Source organism: Meleagris gallopavo, chromosome 2 (assembly GCF_905368555.1).
Source record: "Meleagris gallopavo chromosome 2, MGAL_WU_HG_1.1, whole genome shotgun sequence".
Taxonomy (NCBI): Eukaryota; Metazoa; Chordata; class Aves; order Galliformes; family Phasianidae; genus Meleagris; species Meleagris gallopavo.
The window spans coordinates 61,929,775-61,942,537 of record NC_139405.1 but is presented as its reverse complement, the minus strand read 5'-3'; the positions used below and the strand labels follow the sequence as shown (position 1 = coordinate 61,942,537).

The window sequence follows — 12,763 nt, the reverse complement described above, 5'->3', positions numbered from 1 at the left end:
AGAGAGGGGGGCTATATTGTGGGGGACCATGTCAAAGGCCTTAAGGAGGACAAGGTAAATGACATCAATTGATCTTCCCTTGTCCAGTGATAGTGGTCACTCCATCACAGAAGACCACCAGACTGTTCAGGAACATTTTACCCCCTCAGTGTCACTAGCATGGATTTCACTTCTTTAATTACAAAAGATTATTCCACAAACTCTTGGGTTTACTCAAAACAGAGCTGCGGCTGCCATGTGCATGCTCTCTACGTTCCAGCTGCCAGAAGACAAATGATCATAAAGCACTCGAATATGGGGCAAGGAAGGGAAACAGTGGTCACCATCTCCTGCCTTTGCAAACTGGACAGCTCCAAATAGTCACTGTCAGCAATGACAGGACGGGACCATTCCACCACCAAACCCAGTTTCCTACACCAGGTGTTTCATCTTCAGAACCTGCACTTCACAACTACTGTACCTCAAAGCCACTAAAGTCTTCCCAACAGTGAAGAATAATGGCATTTGAATTTGTAGCGAAAAAAAACAATGAAATCCATTAGTAAAGACCATTCTTTCCAACAATTCGTTCCAACAGATAATTTTATAACTACTAGTTAAGCATAGATTTTAACTAATTCAGATAAAATTACAAGACTACTTACCCTGCACATAGCAGGGGAGTTGAAACTAGATGATCATTGTGGTCCTTTTCAATCCAGGCCATTCTGTGATTCTATGACAACTCTAAATTTGGACTCTGCCTATTCTGGAATGTGGTTGGAGCCGCAAACTATGAGGAAGTCATAGGGCAAAAACGGCTAGGAACTGTACCTTCCTCTAGAACTTTTAGCTAGACCTTCTGGCTGTCAGGACAAACAGCCTGAGACCATGCGCTGGTCTGAGGAGCTCTTTTCTCATGAGAAGACTGCGGTTTGAGTCCCGACCCTGTAACAAACCTAACCACTGCACACGCACCATAAGGGACATGTGCATGGCCTACGTAACTCACACAACCTACTGACAAGTGTCACAGCACAGGGAGAGTCAGAAAGACCAAGGAGAAGTTGAGAAGTCGCCCTGCTGCCTCCCTGCCCACCGCTCACCTGAAATCCTGGTGTGGAGGTTGGGCTTCATGCGGAGCTCCGGGGATGGCGTGGCAGCCTGCAGCACCGCCATGGCAGCCCGGCGCAGCGCTCCGTCAAAGATGGGCAGCACCTGGCTGGGGAAGGCGTTGAAGTACTCCCCGATCTCCATGTTGGTCTCGAACAGCGTCAGGGCGTCGACGAGGATCGGATAGTGTGCCTCGTCGTCCGCCTGGCGCAGGATGCCGAGGATGTCATCCCGGTGGTGTTGCAGCAGGTAGGACTCGAACACCTGCCCGATGAGGCTCACCTGGTCGGCGCGCAGCGCCATGCCGAGCCTGCCCGGACAAGCAAGGTAAAGCAGTTAAAAAACGAGAGGCTTCGGAATCGAGTCATGCGGGAATCTACAAACTTAGGGAAAAGCTCGCAGCGGAGCGAGGCCCAAGCAGGCCGGGGCTAGGCTGTGCGGGGCTGCCACGGGCACCGGCTCCTTCCCACCCTCTCACGGCTGCGAGGCGGGATGGCGGCTCCCGCCAGACAACGGCTGCGGGCGATGCTACAGCCCCCGGACAGCCCTCCGCGTGGGGCGGCGCCGCGCTCCTCACTCCCGCCCGCCCTCAGGGCAGCCGGCGCGGCAGGGCCCGGCCGGGGCTCTCCCCGCCCTCAGTGCAGAAATGAAACCTCCCGCGCTCGCTCGGCGGCAGCCGCTGGTCCCGCCCGCCCGGCCCGGTAGTGAGCAGCGCGGCAAGATTTGAACGCGGCGCGGCCCGGCAGCGCGCTGTATAGGCCCCGGCCGCGCTCCCCGTGCATCGGTACCTGCAACGCGGGCTTCCGCCGCCCCTCTGCCGGGTCCCACCGCTCCGTCAGGCGGCGGCGGGAGGAGCGGTCCCGTCTCCGCCCCTCTGCGAGCCGGGCTCGGCAGATCCATCCGCCCGCCCGCTGGAGGCCGCCCGCGCGGCTCGGGGCCGTGTGCCATCGCCGGCGTGAAGAGTGCAGGTGTAACTTCTTTGTAAGGAAGTTAGAAATCGGCGATAGGACAAGGGGGAACGTCCACGAACTGAAGCCTAGGAAGTTCTGCACAAATGTGCATAAGAACTTCACAGTAAGGGTGATAGAGCACTGGAACAGGCTGCCCAGAGTGGCTGTGGAGTCTCCTCCTCTGGAGATCTTCACGTCCTGCCTGGATGCCTACCTGTGCAACCTGGTCCAGCCCCTACAATTCTGTGATTCTGTGAAATTCTCTGTTGAGTTCCTGACTCTTAGGATCTCCCACTGTTAACTTGTGTTAGTGGTAAAGTCCCATTGCTTTACCAAATGGCCTTTTGCTAACCAGTTGAATGAACGTTCCTGCAAAAGCACTGCTGAAATCTGCACTAATACATAAATCCATCATTGAAAATACGGAACTATTTCTGACAAAGCATCTAGGTGTAGTATCAGCCTGACCCTGTCTCCACAGTGCACTTTCAGTGTCAATTTTATTCATCCTAAGGTGCTGTCTTGCAAGGTACACCAAACCAGGCTGCTTCTTTCTAATGATGACACAGATAATGTTGGATATTAGGAAAAGAATATTCTTAGAAAGAGTGATGAGACTTTGGAACAGGCTGCCCAGGGAAGCAGTGGTGTCATTGCCCTAGAGGTATTCAAGAAAAGGGTGGGTGTGGAACTGAAGGTTATGTTTAGGAGGCTTTTTGGGGATGGGTCAACAGCTGGACTAGATGTTTTAGAGGTCTTTTCCAACCTTAATGATCCTTTGATTCTATGTTTCTGCACACCATTTGGGTCAGTACAGTTATCTGGTTTCTTGTATGGAAGAGATAGCCAGCAGCTGGAGCAGTTAATTACAGCTACAGAGCAAGTGCAGGTTGCAACTAGGTAGTGGTTCCTAAAAAAAAAAAAAAAAAATGAACAAACAAAACCCTCAACAACAACAGAAAACCCAACCAAACAGAACAACATAAAAAGAAGACAAAAAAAACAACAAACAACTAAAGCTGCCTGAAATATTTATCATTGTCAAATGATAACTAGTAATAACTATGTGCTTCTTCACATATTAATGAAGAAATACTTAGTCAATAAAAAATCCTCCTACAAAAAGTACTCCTTGATCATTTGGAAATCCAAAGGTGGCTTGTGAATCTAAAACTGCTTTTTAGTTTTACAGAATACAGCTTGTGCCATGGAGCTAGCAATGTCTCAAGAGTACAAGAACTGTAGCCAATGCAGTGGTCAGTGGTACACATCCAATATGCAACTGGGATGCTGCCAGCGGGGCTGCATGGGTGCTGAGATGAGCTCACGGATCTCACAGGTTAGGTGAGGATTCAGACTAAGCAGGATGAATGAGATTTGCTGTTCATCTGACAATAACACTTGAGCTTACATGCTACCTTAGTTTCTTTTCCATTGTCAGGCGCAACTGTGTCTGTCTCTCCTGTTTACAGGCTGCAGTATGGTTATATGTTTCTCTATGCAGCCAGGCACCACAGCTGATGGTTTCCAACTGTGTTCACAGTTCAAGGACTATTGTTCCAGTTAAAGTACTAGCTGCCCTCTGAACTCTTCAGCTGGACTGTAGGGTTGAACTTGGTAGGCTTGATCATCGAATACACCTTGTTATAATAAGGGCAGATTTTGGTATTTGTGGAATTATACTTTTATACCATTAAGCTTAGCTTTTCTTGTTTCCTAGCAACATTGGTATCAATACTTCTGGCATCATCTGCTTCTCATAGTGTTCAGCCTGCTGTTTACAGATACCACGGCTAACTGAAAATAACTGAGTTATATTTTACAAAATACTCTTTAGATGTCCAGGCCTTATGGTACAGTTTAAACAGTAGATAAAGCCTGAGTTGTCTAATTGCATTAACTCAACAAAGGAGTGCAGCAAAGGAGCCCAATGGCAATCCAGGCAACAAGTTCAGTTAATAGTCAGGCTGAGCAGTCAGGCTGGAGAAGTTCTGGTTCAGCCAGGCTGCCAGATTTTGTTACATGATCCCAGTGCTACCTATATTGCTATTTCCAATTACTTTAGCTAAGTCACCTTCCTTATAAGCAAGAAAGAATTAGTGAAATTTATCTGTGACTAGCATTGGAGTCATGCAACCATACTCATATATATCTTAAAATAAGAGGTTGTTCTGAAATCCTGAACAAGCCTGATTTCTAATGTTGTGAGTGTATTCTGTATACCATTTATTGCCAGTATAGTAAATGCAGTGAAGTAACAAAAAAAAAAAAAAACTGTAGTAGGAAGGAGTCAATCAGATAAAGCAATACTAATTGTAGCTTGGTTTTTCAACTGTGTGGTTGTATTTTTTTGTGTTTTTTTTTGTTTGTTTGTTGTTTTTTGTTGTTGTTGTTGTTGTTGTTGTTCCCTTCAAGTATACCTTCCCTTCAAGTATACCTTGATTTAGCAGAGGGTTGTTGGAACAGGGTAGTATGGTCAGGTTGTGGTTGGACCTGATAATCTTTAAGGTCTTTTCGAACCTGAGCAATTCTATGATTCTATGACTCCAGGTACAATTTCTACTGCAGAACAAAGCCATGCAGTTCTTGTGACGCAGTTCTTCATTGTGATATGAGAGTATGTATGTAAAATGGAGCATCTTCCTGCTAACCTGGAAGATTCACTGCGTTTCACAATCATCACAGAAGTAAATTAAGCAATCCAGACTGAAGAGCCAAAGTTCTGCCTGAAGGCAAATTATTATGACATTCTGATTAAATGTAGTATTCTTCTGCATTTTGCCTTGGTGTCGAGTATAGTTTGTTACTTCCTTCTTCCATAGGAAAACACAGTAAGGATTAAACTACATTATTTTGTATTTGCTCTTTGACTTCTCATTGTTAATTTCTTTCTGGATAAAACTGTTCAAGGTCAGAGGGGTACTAAATCCTGATAATCAGATTTATGTCTCAGATAGCAAAGAGAACTCTTGAGAGTCAAGACATTTCCCCCACCGCTTTAAATAATACCACACAATTTCACTCTAATTCTGCCCCTCTTTAACTCAGAGGTGTCTGCTGAACTAATAGGAGGGCAAGAAAACACCCAGGAGTTAAGACTGTGGACTGCAGAACTGGACCCCAAATACTGCAACAATGGTATTGTGACAAGTCAAGTTCCTGTATTAATCCAAAGTGTTAACTTCTTTTAGGAAAGCGTATTACAGAGTTCTCAATGCCATTTGATAGAAACTCATTTTTTTTCCTAGTTTCTTCAGGTTGTTTTTTAAGAGACTGATTTGATAGTGAAACAGCTGCTGACTTTGGCAGACGTGGTATCTTCTCAATTTTCTCCTCCTTATAAAAACAAATGCCTGCTAGCAAAAAGAAACCTTGGGCGGACCTTTTACTGAAGTCTAAAAACACGAGCAGTTAAAATGAATGCGTATATTGTCATCTTACAAATACTGTTCACTGTTACATACACAAAAATGCAATGAAGTGGAGGATGGGAGAAAAAGGCAGAGCCCTTTGTATACTTTGCAAAGCGTGCAAGAAAAAATACACAACACTCACTTCAGAACGTTATAACAAAATGAGCTAGTGTATTTTATTTCGGTAACAGCCAAGAAATCTGACATTTTGCCCAATATGGCTTTCTTCTAAAATTAAAAAGTTGCATATTACCTCCATTTGAGTGCACCAGCTACAGAAAATCTCCTGTATATATCTTCAGTTCACAGCAGCATCACCAGAGTACGGCTTTCAGTGGATTTTTCAAGCAGAATTGTAAGATAGAAGTTTTAAAATGTTCATTTAGAATATTTTATATTGTTTATATGAAAACATACAAATTTTTCATTTATACATATACTACATATAAAACTCATTGCAATTAGCAAGTATATTCATTTGGGTATTTACCTTTGTGCATACAGGGGAAAAAAAAGTATGTAGTTAGGGCTTCAGGTGAAATATTAAAGATAGAGACTTTAGTATATGCTAACTAAAACCTTATTTAAACAACTCAAACAATTGTTCCTGCTTTTAAAAGAGAAGAGATTTAGCTTAAAAATACATTCATAAAACAAAGAGACAATTTTCTCCCTGAGACTACCAGTGTGAGTTACTTTGTGGTAATCATTGAATGAAAAAATATAAAAGAGACAACAGGCTTTTTCTATATGCCGCAGCAAATTTCTGGAGCAACACCAGAATCAAAAAAGGTGTAAATTGGAGAATCATGCTTGCTAGCTGAAAAAAAACATGTTCATATATTAGACATTAAAACTCTTAATACAGACAATTGAAGGTAATTAATTTTTAAAGATTTGTATCTCTAGTATGTATAAATGGCAAAAAGTTTTTTGAATTTGATTATTTACCATTTCAGACATGAATTTTATCTAAAGCAAGACTTTATGCCCCAAACGTAGACTTTTGATTTATGCAGAGATACGTAATATGGTATTCTACAGGTTTCACGCATGTCTTTCTTAATACTCGTAACATAAATGCACAATTTGTGTGAACAGTTGCTGTTTAAATTCAATTACAAGATGTTAGATAATAACTAGAAGGTAAAGTCTCATGGGCATCGGTTAAGGTGTCCAAAATCTGTCCCAATGAAAAAAATCCAGCTTCTTTTTTATGGCCTTCTCACTCTGAGCATCTCCGCTGATTTCCATAGAATTTATATTCTTCCTTTTAAATGTTAGAAAGGGGACAGTTTTTAAAATGCTACAAAGTAACAGAATAGAACTGGGATGGATTAGACATACCGTGCCCAAATTGGAGAGAATTTTTCCTTTCACAAATTACATTGTATTTATAACAACCATGCGATTTTTTTGGGAGGAAGCCTTACCTAAAAGAAAACACATTCATAGGAAAAAGGGGGAAAGCATTATGTTTGTTCTACCAAAATTTATTATGTAGTAATTACAAAGTTTAAAGATCCTTCCGTCTTAAGTAAAAATAATAATTACACACATTATATAATACCATGTCAAGTGATTTCAACAAATATCACATGAAATACAGTGCATTTTCAAATCAGAAAGACAAATATTTTCTCATTCACAGTGTTTGACAAATTACAGGAAAGCTTGTTCACATGAGGGTTTACTTAAGGTCATGCTCTTATAAACAGTCCACATCACGCTGTGCCACAAAAACAAATCATCTCTCAGAATGTGAAGTACCGGGCAAGCCACTCCTGGCGTTGTGGATCTGGTGAAGCCACTGGTGAAGCATCAGTCTGAGGAGGGCTAAATTCACAAAAAGAAAAAGATATTAACCCACGACTAAATGGATTACCCTACTTAGGAGGAAAAGATTCTCACAGAGAATATCAAGTACAGAACAATCTTGTTTTTCCTTGGATTCGTTCTCAGCGTGCCTCTGGATACGATTTAATGTCTCCCTATAGAACCTGTGATCATCCACTCCATTGGAGAGCATCAGCAGCACAGACAAGTCAATTCAGAAGCCACATTACAGGGTGGGCAAATAAGATTTTGGGAAATGTAATTTAAAATCTCATGAACAGCTGTGTACTATCAGAAGAATAAAAAGGGCTTTCTTGGAAAAGTGTGTCTGTAGAAGGTCCTCTTTTAGCATCCTTTTCCTGTGGTAAAGTTAATTTTCAGAAATATGATGCAAGCATCATATTTGTGGACATGTGCTCACAGAGACTGGTTGGTAACACACTATTTTCATACTTTACACTGATCACAAATATCACTTGCATTGTTGTTCATGCATATATTTTAAATAGTCTAATAGGAAAAAATAAATTGCTGCACTGCAAACAATATTTGATTCCCCTTTGAACCATTTAAAATCTCACTGAATGAGCAAGAAAACATAGTTTCATAATACAATCACGTTTCTTTATCAATAAAAATCCATAATAAAATAATCCCTACGGTATTACTGGGTAATACAAAACACAAACCAATTTGGAATGGAAACTCTAGCATCACAGTCCATGAGTTCATGCACATGCATGATATAGGTATCAGAACACAATCATGCACATCACATGCACAGGAAAAATAAGAAAGACGGTATTTTTGAAAAATAACTGTTTAGTTGACATAGACTTTTCTTTACTCATCTATTTTGCATTCTACTTTTGCTTCCTTGAATAGTACGTGGTTGCTGGGTATGTGGCCTTCCACATTAAAACAGAAAAAAAAGGGTAAACAGCCAAGTGTGGATCTGGTAATTATACTCTGCTTTAAGTTGCCAAATTGGAGGTAAGAGGTCAGTACCAACTAAATACAGCACACAGCACTTTTTCAGTGCCTTTAATATGTAGCCATATAAAGCAAAAAGATTAAAATCCCACCTCTAAGAAACCATTTTAAGTGGTATCATTTTAAGTGGTTCATTGTATCAGTTCATTAGAGAATGACTTGAGACCTCAATGCTGACTTAGTTACCGGAAGCTCAGCATTAAGCATTCAAGCATATACCCTTCCTGTTTCTGCAGTAAAGTTTGCCTGTGATTTGTTATAGGTGAGGAAAGGGGAAACATACAACATTCATGTAGCACAGAAAATCATTTTCTAACATAAAAACCATTATCACACAATACTGAATAAAAGAAAGTCTGTGCTAGTAACAATTTCTAAATGACATTCAGCAAGTAACACAAACATTTAAAACAATTGTTCATATATGTAAACAATTGGAAGCACATGAATTCTGCAAAGGTATCTAGAGAGGTTTTCAAACTTCAAGACTTATGAAAAAGTGAGAATATACTTCAATAAGGTCTACAATAAAAAGGAATACTATAAAGAGGTTACAAATATAATGTAAAAATTGAAAATTCTGTAATATTACTTGTACCTCTGAAAGGTTCATGAAGCAAGTGGGATTCAGCTCAATGCAAAAGCAAAATTTTCCTGAGTTAAGAAAGAAAAAAAGGTTGGTGAGGCAATGCTCACCTCAAAAACGTCTTGGACTCTTTGGGTGGTATTGGCTGTGGCAGTGGTTTGCTGCTGTTGAACTCAATATCGTGGATGGGTGAGTTAGGAATGGGGTCCAGGCGGTTAGGATGTCCATTGCCCACTCCGCTAGATTCCAGAGCACTTAGATTGGGGACACTCACAAACCTGTTTGTTGACTTATCGTTCTTCTTCTTTTGCTGCATTAAAAATAACAAATATAAGGAAGGCTTCTTGTACCAGGACAGTTGAGGAAATCTGCAAATTTAGGATTTTTTTTTTTCTGGCTTTTTGTTGGGGAGAGGGAGAAGTTGGATAGGAAGGAGAGCAGCTGGGACAGAGTGGCCTTTTCTTTTTTTTTTTTTTCTCTAATTGTAGTTCTACTGTTTGTTTTGACCAGAACTGAACAAAACGATTTTTTTTCCCCCAAATTTCTAATTAAGATCTACTATAATAATCAATGAGCACATTATTTTTAAAGATCTTCCAACATAACATTTTGCTCTATTTTAAGACATCAAAGATACTAAGCTTTCCTGAAATTTACCGGTTAGCCTGTTAAGCTTTTCACCTTTATTTAAGTCTTGTTTTGGTATTAGTGGAATAGCTTTACTGTCGTATATAATCACAGCAAATTTCAATGATGAAAAAAGCAAATCTCTCCAACAAGTTTCACCTCATTACTGATGTACATTTTGGTCAGTAAAACATGGAACTTAGAGAAGCAGCTACATTTCTTTTAAAGTAATTATGCCCCCAAAGTTAGCAAGCATTATAACAATACTGTTGAAGAAGATAATACCGCATGAGAGTTCTGTCTCTTGCTCAAAGAAAAGGCTAGGCTTCTAGTGCTATTCCAGCTAACGCTTCTGAGCACCAGATGGCGCAACTGAATATTTTTTCTTTCTCAATACTCTTTAAACTACAGATAATATTCAAGGGACTCGAAATACTGACAAGATTTTATTTTGATATAGCTGCTCAACTTTCAATAACACATCATACAAAGGAATCAGTATTTATCTGCTTTTATAGATATTTTAATGTATAAATATGCTTCAAATAATTCTCTATGTCTTCAAAAATAATCGACAGAATACCATGTGTGTTTCCCGAATTCTATTGAATATTCCATATCAGTGATAAGGATTATTAAAAAAAACCCACCATATTTAAAAAAAAAAAAAAAAAGATTCATTTCTTCTTGTGAATTATCTATTAACTGAGAATATAATCAATACCGTCAGCAGAGGAGCTACTCTATTCATTAGTGTCAGGAGTTCAAATGGAGACAGAGTCCTACTGCTTGTTTGTTTGTATTCTTCTGTTTAGTTCTCTCCTAGCTTTGATTTCAGTACCTGCCCTCTCCAAAGCTGAGAGGTGAAAGTGCTACTAGTATAGTGCAGTGGTGCATATCTTTGTAACATAAAATTAAATATATATATTGAACAGAAAGCTATACTAGAAAAATAACCTTTTTTAATCACCACAGTAGAAAACCACTAGCTGGAAAAGCTTAAACTAATTCTTCAGGCTGGAGAAGCAAGAAATAACAGCATCATCGGAAAACTGTTTGGTAAAACTAAGAGTAGCCAAATGTATGGAAAACAGCTGCAAGGTATTATACAATGCAATTAAAACTGTGTGTAAACCACACTGTAGTTAAATCTGTGTGTTTCATAAGTGGCTTATCTCTGCAAAATGTATTTATCTCTATCAGTGCTTTGAGAAACACTACAGATTGTATCTTATTCTCTATAAAGCACTCTACACTTCAAAGCAGTCAAATCTGGAGAAAAACTGCGTGTATTGTTTCCATGAAGTTCATGCAAAGTATTACAAAACATCAGATTCAACAACATAATACTAAACAGATCCATTGCATAAATTTGAGAAACTCCAATACATACTGCAATGGTTGTAATTTTGCATAAAACTGCAAAGCCTGCATAAATTAGTAACTTCTGGGTTTTTTATTATTACAAAGAGAGTAAAGTTTTCAGTTTCTCTAATTCATTCTCTGATAAACATAGTATGTGCTTTGATAAAGTAACATGTTCCACAGATCATGAAATGAAAAACTAAAATGTTCTAGCATACAAGACTTTTTTAGAGTCTTAATTTTAAGTGATAGAAGCATATGATAAAAATACATGAATTATCACTATGGAAATCTGATGTTGAAGTACTTTTCCCAAGCACGTCAGATTTCACACAAAACACAAGCTTACATGCTCAGTGATTAAATTTCACATCTTTATAAAGGAGTGGTTCAGACAAACTTCCAAAAATTTCAAATAACTTTTCACACAACAACACAGAATTCAAGTTAGTTTTGACCTAGTAGAGACAATACGAAGACTACTAAATTCTTTTATGCAGGTATGCATAAAAGTTAGGTATCAGCAGATAAACTTGCCAGAAGTGCTGGACTCCTGAAAAGTGTTGAAGAGCATTGACAATTTATGGCAGAGTTTGTGCAGATGAAAATACGATGATCTGAAGTGAAACCATAAAGCTTAGCTAAATAACACAGCCTGATCTATTAAATGACAGAGAGAGAGACCATCCTATTTGTTCTGGTTAACCCACTTAATTGATAACTAAAAACTGGATCTTAGATAAAATTATTCCAGTGTTAAAGAACCCTGAACTGCGTAAGGCTGTATTGCTTTATTTGGTATATCTTGATTTTTTTGAACTCATCCCATACATGCCTGCATTTGTGGCAATCTGAGTGTCTACATATAATTTTCGTAACTGATACAACCGGGAACAATACTGGCTAGAGAAACCAAGACAGAAATTCTGCTCACCCTAGACTGGGCATTTACTCCGAGCAGAAGACCACTGCACACCAAGTTTCCTTAATTATTACTCAATTATCCCTTAACTGTAACAGGAATTTAGGCACATAGTGCACATGTAGATTCTGATATGCAAATATATTAAAGGAGGCATCAATACTGAATTCGATCTTGACCAGACTTTTTATGATATCCACTTCCTAAATGCATAAAGGTTGAAAGCTGATTTCTGTCTTCTGCTGTCCTTACAGTCCATACCTAGTTTATCTCTCCAATTCTCTGTCTTTTTCCACTCAGTCTTATTCCATACTCTTTTTCTTCCTATTTTTGCCCCTATTTCTTTTCTTTCATGTCCTCTCTCCCTTTGTTTTTCTACAACAAATGACTTTCAATCCTGCGCCATCTGAAAAAAAATTGCCTTTTCCAGAATAGCCAAGAAAAATGATGAAAATTAAAACTAATTTGGGATGTCACTGTTCTCTTCTATTACATGCTACATTTCTGTTCTCTGTAGCCTTTCTGTCCCTTTTCTATTTTGATTTTACAGTTTTGTGAGTAGGAAATGTTTTATGTCATACATACATACATACACAAAAGAAAGAAATACCTGCACAAAAATCAGGAAAGACAAATGGAGAATGATGTTCCTTGTTTTGAATTTGTCTTTAAATAAAGACTGATATATGCACACATACACACACATTTCTTCTTTTTAGTATATGCTAACTTTAGATTTCTTATTTTTTACTTTAGCAATGAAGTCCATGGAACATACCTTCACCAATGGATTAATAACACCAACATTAGGGCTTGCATTAAACACTTTGTTGTAGTTAGTCTCCCTGTTAACTAGCTCCAGCTGATAGAACTTTTTGTCCTCCTAAAAAGAAGAACAAATAGAAACTTCTTTTTATGCATTCTCAATCACTTAGTGGCCAAATCTGCCTATAAAGTGATTTAAATAAATCTATGCTTA

General features: G+C 39.2%; 2 protein-coding genes across 4 annotated transcripts in view; both read right to left on the bottom strand.

Moving 5' to 3' along the window:
• Positions 1-2,009, bottom strand: part of MCM9 (minichromosome maintenance 9 homologous recombination repair factor) — a 46,817-nt gene extending 44,808 nt beyond the window's left edge. Inside the window, exons 1-2 of one of the 2 annotated variants that reach the window (XM_085217403.1) lie at positions 1,881-2,009; positions 1,086-1,402 (exon numbers count right to left, since the gene is read on the bottom strand). In XM_085217403.1, coding sequence (XP_085073529.1) covers positions 1,086-1,395 — 310 coding nt within the window. In that variant the 5' untranslated portion in view covers positions 1,396-1,402; positions 1,881-2,009. Of the gene's footprint in view, positions 1-1,085; positions 1,783-1,880 lie in introns of those variants that run through there. The other variant, XM_085217404.1, reaches the window with a different exon arrangement.
• A 3,592-nt stretch (positions 2,010-5,601) lies between these two features.
• The window catches only part of FAM184A (family with sequence similarity 184 member A), a 62,165-nt gene continuing 55,003 nt past the window's right edge, over positions 5,602-12,763 (bottom strand). For both annotated transcript variants that reach the window (XM_085217402.1, XM_085217401.1), the window contains 3 exons: positions 12,563-12,667; positions 8,981-9,180; positions 5,602-7,291 (listed from right to left, as the gene is read on the bottom strand). In XM_085217402.1, coding sequence (XP_085073528.1) covers positions 7,210-7,291; positions 8,981-9,180; positions 12,563-12,667 — 387 coding nt within the window. In that variant the 3' untranslated portion in view covers positions 5,602-7,209. The remainder of the gene's footprint in view (positions 7,292-8,980; positions 9,181-12,562; positions 12,668-12,763) is intronic.